At 41.6% G+C, this 22,717-nt stretch overlaps 1 protein-coding gene across 4 annotated transcripts in view; it reads left to right on the top strand.

The window, feature by feature from the left end:
- The window catches only part of efr3a (EFR3 homolog A (S. cerevisiae)), a 108,509-nt gene that overhangs the window by 30,678 nt on the left and 55,114 nt on the right, over positions 1 to 22,717 (top strand). For all 4 annotated transcript variants that reach the window (XM_035428813.1, XM_035428814.1, XM_035428815.1 and 1 more), the window contains 4 exons: positions 5,268 to 5,395; positions 7,474 to 7,624; positions 17,457 to 17,578; positions 22,207 to 22,356. In XM_035428813.1, coding sequence (XP_035284704.1) covers positions 5,268 to 5,395; positions 7,474 to 7,624; positions 17,457 to 17,578; positions 22,207 to 22,356 — 551 coding nt within the window. The remainder of the gene's footprint in view (positions 1 to 5,267; positions 5,396 to 7,473; positions 7,625 to 17,456; positions 17,579 to 22,206; positions 22,357 to 22,717) is intronic.

Raw genomic sequence — 22,717 nt, forward strand, 5'->3', positions numbered from 1 at the left:
GGGTTGTGCCCACTGAAAATGGCAACATGGACTACTAGTCCTTGTGAGCAGGCTTTACTGTGAGTGAAAGTCCCATATCGGGCACCACCTTTCTGGCCTGGCTCCGGTTTATTAATCTGAGTGGCATTCATTACTGTACAGCTAGTATTTCCTTTCCACATTACCCAGTTTAAGGACCCCTGTTGAACATACTTTTTATGTATATTCATCCCACACCCTGATGCAATGCATCGGTCTCCGTCAGTTTGTTTGTTTGTCACTCTGTAGTATTATGTATATTATATCCTAGAACTAGCTTACAAAACTTACTGTTTGAACAGTTACTGACTAACAATCTTACTTCTTGCAATGACCAACATACAGTAGTTATATCATAAACACCTTGATTTATAGAAACAAGATGTACTGTTCCCTGCCAGATTAACAATATTATAGATTAACATATCAGTTCCTGAACATTTATACTTACCTCACAAGTTGGTTAGGTCGCTAGTGTTATCTGGATGCAGTTTTTAAATGCAGAATGTCCTTGGGTATTGTACGTGTAGCTTAGTTTTGGATATAGCCAAGACAATGAAGTGTTTCATTTTCAGAACTCGTGATCATTTATATTAAAATAATAATCATAATTATAATTTATTAGAGTGTAATAAAAGATTAAGACAATGGCGCAGAGTCCAAATATCATATTAGGTCATCCAAAATAAAAACTGATACTTACATACATACACTTAATCATGCTCCAAAATAAGCTTAATATTATTTTCAACCATTCCAAGTCACAGGTTTTGATAAAGACCAGTGTGAAAATAATAATAATAATAATAATAATAATAATCATTAGCATGCTTGAATAAAATATTAATCTTGTTTTTAAGTGTAAGTATGTGTGAGTGAGTGTTAATTCTTCAGTTTATCTGTTGCTGTTTCAGAGGAGCTGTCGTGTTTCATGAACATGTGACATTAAACCCAATTAAAGCCAGGGAAAGTGTTCTTCTGGATTTACAGTGTAAGACACCCACATCTTCCATGTAAGGGTCATGGGCCTGCTATGTATAATTCATTTGGCAAGCCAATCATTTTCAGTTAGTTTTATTGAAGTGACAAATGAATGTGACTCAAACTGCCTGAAAATTGTCAAGACAATAGATACAGTATTTCTGTACTAGGAAGAAAAAACTAACCTCAAATAAAGTCAGATTAATTTAAAAATGTGAGATGATGAATGGATCTGCTTTTCAAAAAAATGGTTTCAACATCTTTTGTATCCTCCTTTTTTATGCCACCAATTTTTAAAATCAACTTGATATCTAAATGTGTGTCTAATTAGTTTCTTTCTGGGTAATTGTATTCTACGTTGTGGTGTCTGCTGCATGCAGTCATGTACATGTTTTTGGAAGCTGTTCACATTCCAGTCCATGGTATCCAAAATGTGGTTTTGATTTCAGGATGACTTGTGTATGGTTTCTTCCCAGGAAAGTGAAATGTGTGTGAATGCGAGGGCAATATTTGGCTCATTATTAGGTGTTATTTTGCTCCTAAGTATGATTTCAAGATTTTTGTACCATTGACCTGATGCTAAAAACATGTTATTGATTCTGGGTTCATTTGACCTCAAGGAAATGTTGGCACTCCAGTATTCATCAGTGATGGTGGAGTGATTGAAAATGCAGGTGCTTCCAAATGCAGCTAACTTTCTCGTTAATGATTGACCATTCAGAACCAATCAAAGTCATTCACAGCAGTGAGGAAAGTATTTGATCATCTCTGCCTAGCCAATCATTAATGAAAATTTCACAAAGTCCTGATTTTTCCATCACTGATGCTTCTGTAAAAATCCTGAAGGTGCAATTAGTCCTGAACAGTGACAAATTAGTTTGAGAATGAGGCATTGGTGAAACATGATAAAACTGAGTGTTATTGTTCAGGATTGAGCAGTCCTTTCAGTAAAAACCACCAGTAGAAGTGAGATAGCATAAATCAACCAAATCCATATCCTTATGAGGTTATATAGAGGGATGGCAATTACATTTTGTTGAAATTATGCATGAGGTGCCAGCCACAGTCTGCTTGTTAGCTTAAATAGCAAAAAAGGGGTGCCGTTTTTACCCCTTTAAGGAATAGTTCATTTGCTGGGTTTTTAATTTAATTTTTGGTATTATTCCAGTTTTAGTGTGTGTTTGACCCAGACAGCTTTTGTGTGCAATGAAGGACATTTCAGATATTTGGGAAACAAATGCCTTATACCTGCCATTGTCAAGTCAACTGGTCATTAGAAACTTCGAATAGCTTTAATATCTAAATATCCTTCTTCACACACTTCAAAACTTGACTGAGTTTATTGGAAACATGCACTAAAATTGAATTAATGTCAAACGCATATGAAAGTGAACTATCCTTTTTGATTTTTTGATGGAAAACCTCTTAATGGTGCCTCCAATAGAAACCTCCAGTACAAGCAATGTATCATGTATTCATTAGGATGTTTAGTGTGTGACCTACAGATACCAAAATGATTTTACCAGTACCCGTCTTTAAGAACATCTGTTTTAGCTGTGCCGGCTGGAAATGCAGACAAAAATACTGTTCCTTACTATGAGTTGGTACTTAATTTAGAAAATGATTCCATTATGATAGCATTACGTTTATCCCTTCTAATTTTCCTCTACTTAACACTTTAGAAACTTGGTAGCCTGCAGCTATGGAAAGTACAATCAGATGCTTTTGCAACTGTACATTTCACACATTTTACATAAGGGCAAGGCTTTGCAAGGTTATTATGGCACCTTTTTAATTAGAGTCTACAAAACGAATCTATCACTTCTCCTGTTGGAACATTCTCCTCTTTCCACTACACTTTTTTTCTTAAACTTTTTGAAAAAGACATATTGCATGGCTGCCATGCCATATGCTTTCTTATTTTTTGTTTCTGATTAGACGTTCATTGCGCGGTGCACATAATAGAAAATGTCGATATTATTGAACAGGAAGGTTGCTTTGAAAGCCTGTGGAAGGGAAACTCATTAACTCTAATTTTAACCTGTGGTCTTGTTAATTAACATTTGTAGGCATATATGGTCTTTATAAATAGATAAAAGCTTCATCTCATTCCAGGATTGCTCCACGTCTCTCTTGAGGCTCTCAGTGTAAGCAAAGATTTACTGAGGAGAATTTTCATGCTAAAACGGTCATGGCCTCGTTGGATTAATTATCGCTTATGGGGCTATAGGTGGTGTGTGTTCACAGGGGCCACTTTAAAGTAAACCATCCTCATTTTTTTCTCATTAAGCAAACGGTATCCCACCCCAGTCCCCACCCTTAAAAATCCCCTCTGTGCCAAAATGGTGTGAGGGTATGCCTTTATACTTTTTCACTGCAGCATCAAACATTGTATGTGGTGTTTTAGACAGACATGGCAGACTTTCACTCAATGAACCTCAACAGATTATGTCTGAGTAAAAATGGCTCCTGTACTGTGCATTATCTAATGACACAATGATTTCCAATTACTGTTCCACTTCTGCTATCATTGTAGTCGTATAAATTACTAACACTGAAAAATAACGGCCTTCAATTCCAACAGATATTAATTTTAATCATTTACTTTGGAGTGTGAGATTTTTTTAAAATATGTTTTTTTTTTTTTGCTTCAGATAGTTCTGCTTGTTTGTCAATCCAGCTACAAAACATGCCTGGCCAAGGCAGAAGGGAGAAACTGGGATGGGTCATGCTTAGCAAACACTAACAGGCATAAAAATACTTTGGCGCTCTTCCTAGTTAGAAAAGATGTTTTTGAATGATAGCTTGCATTATGAGATAATTTCTCCATTCTTGTCTGTCTTGAAGACGTTAGACTGTGTGTTTTTTATGAGAAAAGGAGACAATGAGGTGACATGTGTTGCTTATTTAAAGGAAAGAACACTTGCATTAATTTTCCCAGGTGGTGGGACAGAAATATCACTTGGAAGCATAGGGAACAGAAACTCACACAGCCCACAGAACACTCAAGTTATTGTTTAGCTATCAGCTGTCCTCACAACTTTATCCCTGCCCCCCTCCCACCAGTTATTCAACATCAAGGTAGTAGGCAGTGCCAGATATCTTCTTGCAATGATGATTTAACAGGAATAGTTTCATGCTGTAATGACACTCCCAAAAATATTTGAGCTTTTATTGGTTTCTGCATTATTATTATTATTATTATGATTATTATTATTATTATATTGTTGATCTCAAGAATGTGATTTGAAGTCGCTTCCCATAAATTACTCTTGTTTTTGGAATGGCCCATCCTTTGTCAGGTGTCATACGTTGGCAGGAGCCCGTGGTCACATGGAGGTATGGGAGAGTGCTTTGACAGCACTGTCAGGGGTCCTGTCAGGGGTCACCACGGTAACAAAGGCTTGCAGGTGGCTCCTCACTGATGATAAATGAGCCCTGTCTGTAACGGTGGCTCCTGCTCCTGCGTCTGCCCTGGACTGACAGGTTTTCTTAGCGCGTTTTCCGTGACGGGTGCTCAGTGCCTTCCTTCGCGGTCACAGCTTACCTTTCAGGCAATCCTGTGGACTGTCTAATTTGACGAGCTCTGTCTCACCTAGCAAAAGACTTTATTTTATCTGCGAACAATTGAAAATTGTTTTGTTCTTTGCGGGTTGACATTTTAATTGGAGAATAGATTGCATTTGCACAAAGCATGTCTTGGAAACAGCAACATAAAATTATAAGAGAAACGGTGCTCCCTGAAAAAAATGATCACTGTTGTCTTTAAAACTTTGAATGTAGCAAGTGTCTGTCGTAGGAGCTTGAAATGATCTTTTTTTATAAATTTGTCAGTATTTGTACATTAACCACAAATTCCATTGGAAGCACACATGTACAGTATTAATGGTACTGTTCAAGCAGATGCTTAATAAAAGCTTTTCCTTAGTTTCATTATTTTGTATTGTAGGATGACCTTTGCTTTCTTTAAAAAGTTGGAAGCAGTTTACACAACTCTGTTCACATCTGTGTATCTTTCTAACACAGAGCAAGGCACCCGTTAATAATACAGAGGTGTAAGGAACGCACAGGTTTTTGAATGTGATTATTAGTGCCTACAGTATGCTTTCATCCTTCATGATCACACCTCTCCCTACTGTTGGTTCACAAGTCTAATTAAATATCATTCCTTCCACTGCAGTGTTTCAGCTTAACTAAGATGTGAGAAAAGGGTTTTCTGAAAAGTGTTTTGCTCTTGACTAACGAGCCGTTGCCTTTTTCTTCGTTAGGATGGCTTGGTCAAATCGGACATGGAGAAGCTGACGTTCTACGCTGTGTCTGCACCCGAAAAGCTGGATCGGATCGGGGCCTACCTGGCGGAGAGGCTGAGCAGAGATGTGGTCAGGCATCGTTACGGGTGAGGGCTGAAGATCAACAGGAAAGAGCGGCTTCTTTCTGAGTCAGTCTGACTTACTTACTGAGTCAGTGGCCTGGTCGTGCCGGGTGGCCATTGTTTCTCCGGATTGTTCTTCTAAACAAAGTTTTTTTTTGTACAACGAGTGCAGCCATGGGTCAAATCTAGTGGCTCCTACTGTATATCAGTATCTTGGGCTTCATTTGGATGCCAGGGCTGTGCCTTAATGTGTGTGTACAGGAGAAGGAGGCATAGAACCAAAACTCTTACATACATCGATGACACTGACATCAGGTCTGTAATTGAGTTATTCATTTTTATGTTGTTTATATTGTTTATCGTACTTCAAAGGTTCTTTGTGTTAAGCAGATGCATTATATTTTCTTTTTTGTCTGGGTTGCCCAGAATATCCATTTGTGATAGCCTGAACTGTATGCAGACATTATTGCTTGCTTTCTCGTCAATGCAGATAAAATGACTTTCTTTCCACTCGTTGCTAAGAAACACGCCACTGTGGGATATGCAGTGCACTTCTCTGGAAAAGGGGTTGTGACTGTTCGAGGGAGAGTGAAGTCTTATTTCTTAATATGAAAAGCCCCATAAAAAAGGTGTAAACTGCAAATAATACATTTTTTTAAAATATACAGTATGCAGTGCACACTATATAGCTGAATACATTTCCACAGTTTCAACTCCTTTGCCAGAAAGATGGCTGTGGATATTCTTATTATGGTGTACTGTATGAGAGGTGACCCTAAATTTGTGATTCCACAATGCATCGAGTTCTCCTAATCAATACCGAACAACAGCAAACAGTGTGCCCCTGCTGAACGTAAACTCACCCAGTATGAATGCAACCCCCAGCTCACCCTTTCACTCTCCCTCTCTTTTCTCTGTCCTTTACACCTTCTCTGCTGTATGTCTACTCCTCTATTTTCCTTCATCTGGCCTTTTAGTTGTCTTTCTCTGCCTCCCCCTCCCTTTCTTAACTTTCAGGGAGGAACACTAAACTTCTGTGCTCTTCATCGGTATTCTCAGCACATTTTGGATTAAATGAATGGTGAAGAGTGCACCATTTCTAGAAAAGACAAAGCAAACTAAAACGCATATGTATCCAATCTCTAAACTGATGAAAGGTCGCTTGTAGATACACAAAGAAATCTAAAGGTATGTGTGGGCAAGAGAATTAATTTCATATCCAAGTAACTCTTTAATCTGTGTTACATCATTAGAGGTATATCTAACAAACTGGTTGGAACTGTAGGCTTCACTAAACTAGGGAAAGTCCATTTATAAAATAAAAAAAAAACATTAAAAGCATGCAAATGTACTTAATGAAAGTGCTTCATTATCTTGCGTATACTCCCTGCAACCATATTCATGTAGTAATTGGTTTCTGTTCAGGAGGAACTTTCTGAAGAAACCTCTGGGGACAATCAGAATTCAGATAATTATTTTTTTAAAAGGTACAACCTCCCCTCACCCACTGCATATTTAGCCATTCCATTTGAGTCATTTGTTGTACAGTGGTGCCTTCAAGAAAGTAATTAAAATGGGAGACGGAAGCTAAAAATAGACGCAACCGATGGGGAATGCACCAAATCAATACGGCCCGATAGCTGGATCATTGCATATTAAAACTGGATTTAATTGGACAAGGTTTCCATAAACCAGTCTTTTGAGCAAAAACAAATGAGCCCAAAGAGAATATCAGTCATTTTGGATTTTTCTGCTTTTGTTCTCTGTGGTGGGCGGGGATCGCCAGGCCTCAGATTCTGCCAGAAATACAGCATCCATCCAGATTCCTGGCACAGTTCCAGCACCTTTCCCTGCGTATCCTTTCCATACTGCAACGTTAATACTCACGCCTGAACAGCTTTTGTTAGACGGGTGCGCCATTAACGTTCCCTGTGGGCCACCGCGTGGTCCAGTCGAGGGGGTGTGCGCTTCGAGCAGGCATCAAGACGGTGCTCGCTCTTATCAGCTGCATGGAGCAGGCCGGTGTGTTGGAGAAGGGGGACGGGACGAGACGGGCAGGGGTTGTGTGTGATGATAAAGGGCTTTATCTCGCTCGCGCACAGGTACGTCGTCATCGCCATGGAGGCCCTGGACCAGCTCCTGATGGCGTGCCACTCCCAGAGCATCAAGCCGTTCGTGGAGAGCTTCCTGCACATGGTGGCCAAGCTGCTGGAGTCTCGGGAGCCTGACCTGCAGGTCCTCGGAACAAACTCGGTGAGCCCTCTCTCCCTCGCCCCTAATCATGAACCTCACCCTCCCTCCCTCGCCCCTAGTGAAGAACCTCGCCCTCCCTCCTTCGCCCCTAATGTTAGAACCTTGCCCTCCCTCCCTTGCCCCTAATGAAGGACCTTGCCCCTCCTCAGCCCGTTTGAAGTCGTTCTCTTGCGCATGATGTCCTCTGCGAAGGTTGCCAAAGACACAACAGCTCCTGCTTCGGCTCGGGCTGTTGCCTTCGGCTCCGGCTCTGGCTGTTACCTTATCCGGTTCTGTAACCCCCCAGGCCTATAAGGGGGCGCTTTGTTCCCCTCAGCTGTCCACAAACATACAGTCTCCTTCACTTTCTCTTGTGCTCCACTGTGGTCGCCTGACATACCTGTCTTTTATTCATACCGTCGCTCTCAAATCATCAGGTACATCTTTGTTTTATTGAGCTTGTAATGAAAATGGGAAAAAGGTTCAACTCGTTATTCCGTCATTTCAGCTTTCAATCACTTGGCGCACTCAAAAAAAAAACTATGGGATGCGGGGTATGAAGGCACTAGCAGTCCCTGGTTGAAGATGTACGAGGTTCCTGTAAATCTCAAAATATTTCCTGATCATTAATTGCTTTCATTTTGAATTGGTAACTTTAGATAGGTGGGTTGTCCCAACTCTTTCTTTTCACCAGACAAAATAATGTGCTGTCAGAGTGCATAGAGACAACCTATTCCACCTATGAATAGCTGGGTGTAGCAGGCTGCATGGTCCGGTATGGTTGAATCCTCCTGATGTTGCACAGGAGGAACCTGCAGGACCATGATGTTGCTGTGATGTGCTCCTTGAAGTCCAGCTGGTCATTCAGGACCACCCCCTCGGTGTTTGTGCAGCAGACGGCAGCCACCTTAGATGATGGTGGCAGGCTCTTGAAGTAGTGAGAACCTGTGTGCGATGAAGAGCTGCTTCGTCTTTGTCACTTGTATGTCATTGCAAGATTAACTGAATTAAATTAACGCTATTGGCATGAAATGTAAAAATTTACACATGAAAATAAAAATGTTTTTCCTGACCTACTCAATGCACTATAATATAGTGCAAAGGTAATTAGCATGACCTCTTCACAGGATCGATCATGTAATATGTAAAATGTAAAAACCTTTGAGCCATCTGTGACCAGGCTTGATATTATACCATAGCAACCACTTTATAGAGCACAGTTTAATTATATCAAAAGACATTAATGCCCACATTAGTGCATACAAATTAAATGTGTGCACTCTAATGTAATTGCATAGCGACATAGTGATTGGTTTTTTTTTAATGCACGTCTCACATTTAAGCAGTTGCTTCATCATAATGGTAATTGAAAATGAAATTGAAAATGGATATTTCAGAGCATGTGATCCTTTTTTGCGAAAGTTAGCATGCCAGTGGCTCCGTAACCTTGTTTAGAGTAAAGGGTCACATTGACTTATGCATTCATGGACTTCATTTGTTCATCGATACATTCATTTGCGTAGTGAATTATCATAAATTGTTAATACAGTTTTTGTTTTAGTTATTTTATAGTCCATTTGGTCTAGAGGAAGCTACTGCACTGGACTATAGATATTAAGGTTTAAAGATAATGCCACTCAATGAAAAACGTTCGTTTTCAGAATGGATTATGTTGCTTTACATTTTTCTATGCATTAAGTATTCATTAAGTATGAAAAGCCAGGAACACTTTTAACTACAACTTGATACCCATGCCCTTACAGGAATTCATTTAATTTATGCTCTGAAGTATGGCATTCTCGCTCTTTAATGCTGACCTTTGCACCTGTGTTTGAATTTTAACTGATCTGGATTAGCGTGTCTGTAAAGAAAAGTTCCTGTTTGCATCCGATTCTCAAAATGCATTGTGAAACTGGACACGTTCTCTTCTGCCACATGGCTGCCGATCTGTTAATGTGGAAACGGATTAAAATATGTGATGGTGAAACACGTACAAGTCGACTTAGCATGCAGTACACAACACAGTATAAACAGCTTAGCTGTACCTTTGGACTCTATATGTATGCTTAAAAGTGAAAAAGACTGCTCTTTTAAAGTGACTGATCTCTTTTAAAGTCACCATGAGAGCAGGTGAATTTGAGCACACTTTGCGGTTTGATAGAATCTGCCTGGCCAAAAAAATGCCAAAAATGTTTCAGCTGAGCTGATCTTCTTACTGTACTTAGCTGAAAAATAATGAACTACCCAGTATGGATGCCTACTGTATTAAAAGTAAGGAGCGAACTATTTATTACTACTCACTGTACAAATAAATTGCACTATTCCCCATTTACTCATTCAAGTTGAACAGACCCATAAAGTGGTTCCATATTGCCCACACACCATTGATAGGAAAGAAATGGGGAAGGCAGCTGAGGCAAGGAAGGGAAATTGTAATGGGTAGTGAAGGACAGAAGCAAAAATACACAGATGCATGGTGGGTAGAAAGAGGGGATGATGGTGAAGTAAGGAAGAGGTGCAGGCACTAAGGAGGACGCCATCACCTCCAGGCTTGTTTACCTTTCAACAAGGAGACTCTGAGGACCATAGCTACTGCTGCATGTTATTTTGTATGAGGCTTCTGTGTCCTGACGTTAATGCAGGGTCATATGATTCCTCACATAATAATAAACCTCCTAAAGGAGAAGAGCTCATCTTTTTATAACCAGTACATTGTCCCATGGGACATGGTTAGTTGATGATGACAAGTGAGAATTTGAGGCTCTTAAAGTATGCCCCCTAGGAGAACCTTGTCTACCTGTTATTTAAGCACTCATCATTACAGTGGAGCGTTTGGCTCTCTTTTCTAGAAGTGAGAATGAAGTGCTGCTCCCTATTTTGCCCCGAAGGTCATCTAAACAATTTCACTAACCTGCCAGTAGTGAAGTGGGTTCATTTCTATGGCACACGCTTCCCCATTTGAACTCGGGCAACTCATTACCATGTCATTATGTCCTTCCCATTTTACACTGCATAACAATGAAAAACTGCCATATGGTAGGTTAATGAAAATTATCGATTATGCATTGTAATGGAGGTGGCATATGGTGGTGGAAATCTGGATGATTTTCAGTTTCACTGGGTCAGACCTTGCAGTATTTTATGTGAAAGTTGATTATATAAAAAAGTATTATTATTATTATTATTATTATTATTGTTGTGCTGTCATTTCATAATCTACAGTAAGAACTGGAATTCAAGTAAAGTTTTGGCCCATCAGGCTAATTTCAATATGTGGCCTGTTTTGATTTCCAGTTCAAATGTAGTCATTGGGAATTTATTTGTGATAAGGTGAGTGTTGATCTAACATGGCAATAAAAGAAGCATAAGAAGGACCAAATGACTTTTTTGGATGAAGGGATGATTGTTTTTTTCATCCCATAATTTGAAATTGCCTGCAGCCACTCTCTACAGCGTAAAGGCATGGATTGCTTCAAAACTTCAAATTTAAGACAGTTTTTTTCCCCCGGAAGGCCACATATTACAACAGGAGAGCTGGTGCTGATTGGAGGAGATGTGATCGCTCACTGACATGCCTGTGGGTGTCTGGGGTATCCAGGGAAGCAGAAACTCAAAGAGCCCAGCCCTCTTAGGCTCTTCCGATCCCTCGCAGGACAATGGCATTTGTGTCCTCCTGCTGCAGACTCCCAGTCACAGTCATATAATGACACAGCACAGACTATAGGACACACCCTGGCTTTGTGGTGAGCACCTTTTGCCAACTGAGCCACACAGGAGCCTCTGTGTAATCAGTTATTGTTCAGAGAACTACATTTCCCATGCTTGTGTAATGTCCACTTTTTTCTAAGTCTAAGGGATATCCAGTCACAGGAATATCCCGACCGCTTATTTTTCCTCCTCTGAGTATGGCTAATCAGAAAATCGAGAGAGCGTTTTTGATCTGCAAGCTCATCCATTATTTATGCTTGGTATTTAGCAGTGGTTGGGGGGGCTGTGTATCCCAGAGGTGAGAGTGATATTAATGAAATGTCCTTTCTAATATGGCACAGACCGCTGAGCCCGGACTAGCTCTTGAATGTTTGATGATTTGCAATGCTTAATTAATTATTTTTCCTTTCTGAGGCCACAGGTATATGCAGTCCTCCTTATGGAGAATCCATTATATGGATCTTTCTGCTGCTAATGGCCTTCCAACAGCAATCTACTCCCTCTTTACACCTTTAGTCTTGCCTAATCAAATTCAGCTCAACAATTACTGTATTAGGACAACAATGGTTCATTGGTAGGAGAGAAACTCTAATATAGACTCCACTGTCTTCCCTAAAAGAAATCAAATGTACTGCAATATACAATATTGTTAATAGTAAGATACTATACTGTTTTTTAGCACATTTCAGAGTGCATACTTTATGATTCAGTGAAAATAAATAATTTTAGAAACATAAAGGTGAAATACCAGGGGCAATGCCAGGAAGTCATACGGCAGCTGGTCAAGCAATCATGCATGTAGGCTTTTGTTGGGCTATCTTCAGGCAAATAGTGTTAATATTTATGTGTGTGCGTGTGTGTGTGGGCGTGTGTGAGTGTGTGTGTGGGCGCAATAGAATTTGTGTGACAGCACAAAAGGGAGAGAGAATTGAGAGAGCATTTTCCTGTCCTCTGTCTCAATTTTAAGCTCATAATTAGAGTATATACTGCCCTTCTTGTGCAGCTGGTGCTGGGGCACAATGATGCTGGGGATTGTCCACTAACTGAAATCCTTCCCTGTCTGTGCAATGCTATAACCAGCTGCCCCATAGTACTGCCTGCATCAGCCAGTGCTAGGACAGTTTGTTTCACTGCCCCATAGCCTAATGGTTCAGCTTGATACACAATCTGACAGCTCGACTATGGATATTTCGGCTGAGCACGGAATCCCTTTCTACACATTATTCTTTATGCTGGCGCACTCTACACAGACTCCTGAGAAAGTTGCAAACCTTGTGACTTCGCTCAAGAAACAAGTTACAATGCCTGGCATTTAGCAGTTAGTCTGTCTTTCATTTGGATCATTTTAAAGGAGAGCCACTAAATGAATGACTCCATTTCTTATGTTTGGTTGCCCCATTGTCGTTTGCGCAGCACCACGAGTAGCTTGGCACTGCTTCAGTAATCCCTGTGTGCTGCGTTATTGGGCCAGTCTGTCAGCTTAAGCCCAGTCAACAGAAGCCCTTTTAATAGCCCACAGCAATGCTTCAGTCTGCTGGAGGAAATGGGGACCCGGTTCAAAAGAGAGGGGCCACGGAGCGAGGAGATGAGAGGAGGGGCTTTCTCCACAGCAGCGAGCAGCACCGTGGCGATCAAGGTGTCGCTTTGCTGTTGTCCCCCAGCGGCAGAGGTGTTGTCTCTTGCCGAGTTACGCCAGCCCTCGTTTCCTTTTCAGAATCACACTCTCTCTAGTCCAACTGAGCATTTCCTTCCTACTTACAGGGGGGTGTTACAGCCATTTTATTTTCAGGAGATACAGTCTTGCATAACCCTCGTGAATTTTTTTTTCGTGCTCAGGATACCTGTGATTGAGTAAGGAGGTCTGGGAGGAACCTGTAACCAGTTTCGACTGCTTGCCAGCGTGCCAAGAGATTTCAATTGGGCCTTTGCCACTGATGCAATCCATTGAGCTGTCCATGTCATCGTACGATCTGGTACACTTTGTAACACTGTTCTTGTGTTTTTGTGTCAGGTGGGGGGGGAGTTAGAGGTGTGTTAGGGAGGGGAGTGCGCTCAAACACCGCTACGCTGGGTTCTGTGGGCTTTATGCCGTTTTGCTTATTTGAACACATTCTGTAACACTGGAGATGTGCCTCAGTGCACTCTATTTCTGCCACCTGCAGAGTGGGATATAGCTGCATCGCCTGCGGTTGATGAAAGGACTGTAATCTGCCTCAGCGTGAGTTATATTCTGCCAATGATGAGTCCAGTCAGAGGCCTTCAGGAGGTTATAAGAAGTAGTTTTAAATTAAAATTTGGCCAGTACTCAGGCACTTCACCAATGAAAAAAATGTGTGTGTGTGTGTGTACACAGACACTATATGACCAAAAGTGGACATATCTGGACACCCCTTGGTCTGAGGCTGTTTTTTCATGGTTTGGCCTATGCCCCTTAGTTCCAGTGAAAGCGTATCTTAATGCTACAGTCAATCACATTCTAGATGATTCTGTGATTTCCCCCACAGTTTGGGGTAGGTCCTTTCCTTTTTCAGCATGACAATGGCCCCGGGCACACAGTGAGGCCCATATAGAAATGGTTTTGTCGAGAACGGCGTGGAAGAACTTGACTGGCCTGCACAGAGCCCTGATCTCAACCCGAACCAACACCTCTGGGATCAACTGGAAAGCCAACTGCGAGCCAGGATTAATTGCCCAATCAGTGCCCGACCTCACTAATGCTCTTCTGGCTGAATAGAAGCAAATCCTTGCAGCAATGCTCCAACATGTAATCTAAAGCCTTCCCAGAAGAGTGGAGGTTGTTATAGTGGGCGGACAAACTCCATCTTAATAACCATAATTTTGGATGAGATGTTGAATGTCAGGTGTCCACATACATTTGGCCATGTAGTGTGTATATATTTATATATATTTTTTTTTTCTAAACCCAATGCAGGAAGCACTTGTCCACTCCCAGGAGTTGAAGGAAAAGGGGGGATGTGGGCTTAAGGAAAATACTATTTGATGAAGGGTCACACATCTAACAAATGCTTTTAGCGTCAAAGACCAGGCCTTCCACTGGTGCTCATTCCTATTAGGGCAATGAAAGCCGAAAAGCACTCTGACCTCTGTTCTGTTCACCCTACCACTTTGATTTCCCATATTGAACCAGGGAACTTATAATGGGCTCTTCCTTCACTCCTCATTGAATCCATCTAGTAGTGTTTGTAAGTGAATGTTGCACAAAAGCAGGAATGGACACTTTGGTTTGTTTCTTTGAGCCAGCCTGCATCCATCGCCAGCATACGTCGGCAATGCTTTGTTTAAGAATAAGCCACTCTCATTTCCCATAATGCAGCACACATCTTAATTTGACGAATGCCAGCAGCAAAGAGGTTCCTTCTTTTGACTGTTATGGGTTTGCTGACCTATTAAATGAGGTTCCTTCTGTTGACTGTTATGGGTTTGCTGACTTATTAATTGAGGTTCCTTCTGTTGATTGTTATGGGTTTGCTGACTTATTAATTTTTGCTCTGAGTGGGAAATCGGTGATGAAGGTTCTAGTACTGAATTGGTCGGTAGTGTTTTACCATTTGTAAAATGAATTGTTGGCGCTGCAAAGCTAATATGAAAAAAAATAATCCACTTTGAAAAAACAATATGCTTCATTGAAAAGGTGAGTTTTATGTTTTGTAACAACGTGCACCTTATAAGAACTAGACTCAAAATGTATGTAAAAGAAGAGAAAAGGTCTCCCCAGACAGTGTTTTTTTCCCTTAAAATCTCCACAAATAGCCTCGTAATCATCACAAATGACCTTATTACAGCTTTCTGTGAAAGGCAAGCAGGCTCATTCCCAGCCATTGGCACAGACCACCTTGGTCTTGCCATCTGGAGCATCTGTTCATTTCTTCCTTGGACCAAAGACTAACTGTCCTCCTCTCCATTTGGGGACGCTAAATTTAACCTGTCTCTCTGAGCTCTTCCTCTGAGGCTGCAGCTCCACATGAAGATACTTTTGCTGATTTACTGTCCTTAAGGTTTTGCAGCTTGTAAATCTGAAGGTTTTAGGCTCCTCAAAACTTAACAATTTAAAGTCAGGATTCACACAAGTGCATTCTTGTTTTCTCCTCACCAGAAGCATTATCCTTAATATCTGATTAAATGGTAAATGGTAAATGGACTGCATTTATATAGCGCTTTTATCCAAAGCGCTTTACAATTGATGCCTCTCATTCGCCAGAGCAGTTAGGGGTTAGGGGTTAGGTGTCTTGCTCAAGGACACTTCGACATGCCCAGGGCGGGGTTTGAACCGGCAACCCTCTGACTGCCAGACAATCGGTCTTACCTCCTGAGCTATGTCGCCCCTATTAGACTCTATAATATCTGATTAATAGCACGATTAATAGCACAAATATATACAAAAATAAGAGTCTTTGTCCCAAACATTGTGGAGCTCACTGTTTTGTTGTTTTCATCCAGAGGACTGTCGCTAAGTGTTGGTACTGAATGACAGGCTTGGAGGAAATGGCTGGTTAATTGGAGGTAATGGGGGGGGGGGGGGGTGCATTTATCAGGGCTCTCGAGAGGGGCAAGTAGGGCACTGCAGCTGAGGAGTCTGATCGACTGCCAGTCATCTGAGATTACCCAGAATCCAGTTTTGCCTCAATCCTGTTTTAATGCGGCACTTTTGTCAACAGTAAGGAAGTGAGGTGACGTGCCATTGCAAAAAGCGTCCGGCCTGACTTGTGCCCCACCCATCCTTCAACTCCTTCCCCCCACCCCAACACCCCACCACCCCAATTCACCACAGGCCTACCAGCCTGATGCATCCACACAAGCCTCATATGTACCTGGGGCAGCTGCTCTGAGTCATCACATTTACAGGCTGCTGCCAAGACCAGTAATTTCTCCCTTGCCATTGTTGTGCATACACTCCCTGTCCAAAGCTGCCCAATTATCACGCAATAAGTGCTGCTATTTGATAAGGGAATCAACACAAAGTAACATTAGTAGACAGTAGCTCACAAACAGGATGTCCCATTTAGCGTCTGTTGAGTTCGAACCTCCATAAATAAGACTAAAAGCTCCTGTGCAGGCAGCAGTATAATAACCAAAGGAATTACGATATCTGTCATAGCTGTTTTTTTTTGTCTGAGATTGAGATAATATGTTTCCATCTAAAAAAGTGCGGGGCTAAGAATTGCGAATGATTTTCTTTTCTCTTCAATGTGTTTGCCAAGCAGAGAATAACGCGCCGGGTCTATTTAACGGTCAGTTACCATTCGCGATTCATCACCCTTGTTTTGCTTTCACTTTTTTGTTTTGCCGATGGGAAAAAAGAGCCCAGACGATGGCTTATTTCTCCTCAAATGGCCTGCCATTATGAATGTGTTTCACTGCTTAAAAGCCTTACAAATGTGTTTTGTAAAATGCTCTGCTGAGTAAATTAAAAAGTTTTAAAAAATGTTCTGTAATGAAAGCTGAATTATTTGCTGCATCAGACTGCCCTGTTGTTTGAATATGTGTTGCCTTCCATCCTTCTTGTTCAGATGCTGGCTGTAGCCATCAAATCCACAGGGGTCCTTCTTCTCTTTAGATGTGTGAAGCAGGCCTGAAACTTGGCATTACACAATAGTGATAGATCAATGCATGAATGTTGTGCAGCTGGCATTATCTGTCATTGTTTTTGGTCTTTCACTGTAATAAACAGCAGAACCTGTTGATGATGATCAAACTGACAGAAATGACTCCACATTTTTACAGTCACATCAGTGTCATGCATTCAGACTGATCACTAACAGCATGACTGGAGCATTGCTTCATCTTATTGCTTAACGTTACCTCGTTAAAGTTTGAAATGAGCCTAAATCTATCTTGCAAATGGAAAATTCAGGGATTAGTGGAATTTTTATTGTTTAAGATCAAAAATGTTGAAGGTCTGTAAAAAGCAGAAAAAAACAACCTAAGTCTTTCCTTGGGATGTATAATTAGTATAATAATTTGGCGCCATTTTAAAATTAGGCTTCTGGCAGTTCTTGTTTTATCAGATTAGTTCAAAGATTGAATCTTGTTTTATATTGCATTATGTCCTATGAATTATGTTGGGAACACAGGCCTGGGAGAGCTTTGGTGGCCTGTGCTGAATTTGTTCTCTGTCCCTCCACAGTTTGTCAAGTTCGCCAACATCGAGGAAGATACCCCTTCCTACCACCGTCGGTACGACTTCTTTGTGTCGCAGTTCAGCGCCATGTGCCACTCTACCCATGAAGACCCTGCCACCCGAAACAGGTGAGTGTAGAGGCACCTTCATCTTCATATTGTTAGGAACTTGTATGGTTTTTTCCCTAAACGTGCTACATTTCAATTCAAACTGATGTACTACCCATACTATAGCCGGAATACTTTTAAATACAATGTTGCCAAAGCCGTTTTTACAAATCATTAACCTGATAGTGACAGAGCATAAAGCAGAGTTGACTAACCCTTACACGGGAAATTCACAGAGAATATTCTCGTTTACTACAATGACCTGCAGAATTGAGGGAAAAGCCATCCTGTCATAACATACCAATGGTTCCCTGTCTGTATCTGCATTAACAGGATTCTTTGAATGATTCTTTGGCCAGAACAACAGATTGACAGTCTTACAATAGATTGTGGGGTCTTATTTTTTATATTGACTACAAAATTGTAATTTCATAAGAACAACCCATGGAATATTCAGAACTACCCCAAACACACTGTGATGGAAAAAATTATGAAAAACTGATTCAGTTTTGGATCCTCTATTAGGGATCCTCATGTAAGACTATTGATCAAAAACATGAGATGATCCACTTTTTAGGTGAGCACTGTGCATTTCTTATTTACAATGGTCCCTGCTGAGGAAACAAGCTTGTAGCAGTACTGCCTTTCCATGCAGCATCATTTCTTGCTGTAGAACATTAAAGTCCTTAGCCTCCCCAGTGACTTCCTCACAAAAGGTGTTCCACGAAAGATGACCAAGGACAGACAAGGGCATTTTGTTTCTGCGATTTCTCCGCTCACGCGCCTGTCCAAAGCTGCCTCACTCTCGCCCTCTGCTGCACAGCTTCCCATCGTCTCCGCCAGGATTCTGGTATATGCACATCACTCTGTTGTTGTGCTGTCAAATGAATTGGATGATGGAATCATGGGTCCATGGCTAACTGTGTAAAGGAGCTAGCTGTGTTAGCAGTGTTGCTTGTCTTATTGTTTGATAAAATCTGCCTTAATTACATCTCATTCAGCGCTGCACTCAGGCATGGCTTGGTGATTATATATTCAAATGTTCTTAATGAATGTTTTAAATATATATATATATTTAATTATTATATATCCTCAAGCATTTAATCTAAATTTGACAGGCCTAAAATGCACTTTGATTGTTTTTTAATAATAACAGCTTGTTTTTTGGAATTCACAATACAGAAGGTCCATTTGCACGTAATTCCAATATAGGAAAATCTAAACTGTGTGATTAGTCTGGTATCACAGTAATTTCTCCACATTTGTAAATGCTGAACTGAATATCTTCCCCTTGATGAATTTAGGCTAGGTTCATTGGGTCTCCTGAAGTCCCACGGGTTTGTTTTTAAATAAATTCCCATTCCCCCTGCTACTGTAGCCTCTCTGATTTTGTCTGATCTGGCCCTCTTTCAGTTGGAAATGAGAGGTCAATCTGTACCAGATACTCATTTTGATTGGATGCTTCACTGTCTGAAGCTGGATAATCAGCTTTGTGTGTGTGCATGTATGCATGTATTGCTATGTATGTGTATGTGTATGTGTGTGTGGGTGGTCATGTAGTATAATGGGTCTCGTAACCTAAAGGTCACAGGTTCTATTCCAAGGTAGGACCAGTTGTACCCTTGAGTATGTTACTTAACCTGCATTGCTTCAGTATATATGCAGCTGTATAAATGGATGCAATGTAAATGCTATGGAAAAACATTGTGTAAGTCGCTCTGGATAAGAGTGTCTGCTAAATGCCTGTAATGTAATGTTTGCATGCATGCCTGCCTGTGTATGTGTGTGTACATGCCTGCCTGTATGTGTGAGAGTGAAAGAGAGCGCCTCTCTCAGATCATCTATCAGGGCTTGTTAATTTTGTAATGTATTTCTATTTTCTTTTTTTCTTTTTTTACATTACTGGAAACATGTCTTTCTGAAATGACACTGGATACAAAAATGAGGGGCAGACTCTGAGAGCCATTTCAGTTGTGCTGACAGCTTTACCCCTCCTGGGGAAATGCTACAGCCTCCTCTGGAGTGAAAAATTCTGAAACGTCAGAGCAACGTCACAGGTTCTTACTGCATCAATAAGATCGATCTGATTTTGTTATCAATTCCAGCAGCAAATAGTTATGTGGCTTAGATCTTGTCGTTTGCTGTTCAGTGAAAAGATCTTCATGTTTTAATTAGTCAATTCCACGCAGCGGCTAGAAAAGAAACTGTCACACTTGGGCTCCTTGTGTTTTTGGGTGGAAAAAGGCAGTCAAGCAAACATCTGAATTTGTCACTTCATTACCACTGTCAGCCTCCATCCTCTAGTGACATCACCAGGCTTGTCATTTGCCCTTCCAAGACAGACACATTGATTTTCACATCTGCTCAGTTAGACAGTCACAGCTATTAGCTTTTCGATATATAAAAATAACACTCTTGCATTTGACATTACATTACAGTCACTGGGCAGACACTATTCTGAGTGATGTATAGTAGTGGAGAACATTAGTGTTAGTCTCAGGAATGCAAAAATGCGGTATCATGTGCCAAACAATGCATTAAATAAAAACCTGCTTTAAAAATATGAAATGCAGCTTATTTTTTGGATCCTCATCAAAGGTGACTGTTGAGGGAACTGTGGCCGGGGCCGGTTGCTGCATCAGCGCTCAAGTGGTTTCTCATGCGCCTCTCAAACGTAGCGCGGCGCGTGAATAATGTCGCGTGTGGCCGGCTTCCAGCCCCGCGGGCCCCTGTGAGTCAGAGCTGAAAAAGCCCATCTGTCTGAACTATGACCCCGGTGCTTTCTGGGAAATCGGCGGCGTCGGAGTCGAGCACCATCCGCGTACGCATCAGCGCCAGGAAGCGGGAGGGCGGGCTCCGCGCGATGGCTGCGCTTAAACCCGTGAGCGTCGAGCTCTCCTGCCCCCCCGCCGCCAGGTCAGGCATTGCGAGCGTTCCCGCAGATTTAGCAGGGATATCAGCTTCTGAAAAACAAAAACCACTGCAGGTGACAAATGCCATATGAACATCATTGCTGATCCATTTTTGTTACCATAGCGCGGGTTGACTACCTCTCCATTGTGAGCCTTCAATCAGTTTTCAGAACGCTGCTTTTTGATGTGGGGGGAGGATCATGACCTGTGTCATTGTGTAATTTGGCCTTAAGATGCTACCCCAAAAATATGTTCTTTGAGCACCCCTTTGAGTATACTTCCTTTGGTTAAAGTAATGCTCTAAATATCTGCCTCCCACTGCAACTGCACCATGCCTCGTGAAATCGAAGCCACGAGCGGTTGTCTTCGGCTTGTGCCGCGGCTGGCATTAGAAGCCAAAGAGGCAGAAGTGGAGCGTGGTGGTGGACTTTCCATACTGTCAGCTCTTATGCGCAGGGCTCATATCTCCCCACAGGGGCTGGCAGAAATGCTTGGATAGGGATTTGCTCTCTTCCCACGCACAGGCAGCGCAGACTAAACAAACAATATCCACCCAGTGTGGCCGTGGCACATTATCGCCCTCTTGTGGTGACCCTTTTGTAATTGTTATTTTGGAAAACCTTGTCGCCCAGACCCAAGATTAAACATAAACAAGACCAGGTTAAAACCTAGTATATGGCTGGACAACACACGTGATCCGGCCGACCGATGGTGTAACTTCAACACTCACTCAATCACTCACTCAGTCACAGACATTCGCGTTTGTAGGGCTGGCCCCGCTGTTGCGGTCCAGCCAAAAAGACATCAGCTATATTCACATGATGTAAGACACCACATAAGAAAATATGCAAGTGCATTTGATCCTGTTGAGTTTGTCTGTGAGAACAGAGATCTTTGACAGTGCATTGTGATTCATGATTCAGGACACCCAGACAGGACTTGATCTGGACTGCATTGCGATTAGTAATAACGCCAGAAAATTAGGATTTTTAGAAACTGTCTTTTCATAAGCAGCCGAGACAGCAAACATCAATGAATTCTATAGATGCTGACCTAATAAAGGATATAATACTGCAGTCACAGAGCATCAGTCATGGGGGACTCAGATTATGTTTCTCGATATTGCAGTTGTTAAAAAAAGCAGTGTCAGTCTGACATTCTGATGCCACAGAGGAGTATTGCTGTTGTTGGAAAAGTTAGAAGACTCATATTTGAAATCAGAAACTGGAGAGACAATATTGCTGGAACCAATGAAAGTCTCAAATGTAATAGGCAATAAACCAGATATTGCATGAATTTTCATTGCATTTGTTTTCACTGTAAGCTTTGATTTTGAACCACATTTCCTTGATATATGGCCTTTGACTTAATGGCACTATGAAGAAACATTTTCACTCACTGAAAGCACTTTATGTTCTTCACATATACACCTTGATGTTCTTTACCCCTCGAGTTACTTTGTGCTACTTGTTGTCCTTTACTCATCTAGTTAGATATTGGGGTATTAATCTAAGACACCCTTACCCATCGAATTGTGTGGTATACGTCTTACTGTCCCTTGCTCACTTATTGGTGTATACTCTACTGTCCCTAACAGGTCTAACTGTTCTCTGCGGTCTGTACTGTATTGTACGGTGAAGTTAACATGTATGGTTCACACTGTACTGTTCCTGTTTACATTGGCGTGTTTTGTAAGGTTTGCGCTGTGCAATCCCTCACACTCTCTATCCTGGGCAGGATCCGGGTGGCAGGAATCAAGGGCCTGCAGGGCGTGGTGAGGAAGACTGTGAACGATGAGCTCCAGGCCATCATCTGGGAGCCTCAGCACATGGACAAGCTCATCCCCTCCATGCTGTTCAACATGCAGGAGGCAGAGGACTTCGACAGGTGAGAGTCAGCTGACAACCTCCATCTCACCACGGCATCGGCATGTGACTCAGGCTCAAAGCATGCACCGCTGTTAACTATCTGCACATCTTTCTCTATATTTTATTGAATAAAATTTTCTATTATTTACCCAGGATATAAATAGCATGGAATGGGTGACTGAGAATTGCTCTGGTAGAGGTAACTGAAAGAAGATGTTTTTTGAGCTAGGTCTGCCTTCTCTAGATCCCAGCCTCAGGTCAGTTTGAAGCAGAAATGCATCAGAGTTGTAGAAATTAATGTAGCGACAGAGCGTCATCATAATGAGTCTGCCACACGCCAGCGTGACACCCCTGGGAGGGAGATGCGGCAGTTTTGGGAA

The sequence above is a fragment of the Anguilla anguilla genome, chromosome 8 (genome assembly GCF_013347855.1).
Source record: "Anguilla anguilla isolate fAngAng1 chromosome 8, fAngAng1.pri, whole genome shotgun sequence".
Classification (NCBI taxonomy): domain Eukaryota; kingdom Metazoa; phylum Chordata; class Actinopteri; order Anguilliformes; family Anguillidae; genus Anguilla; species Anguilla anguilla.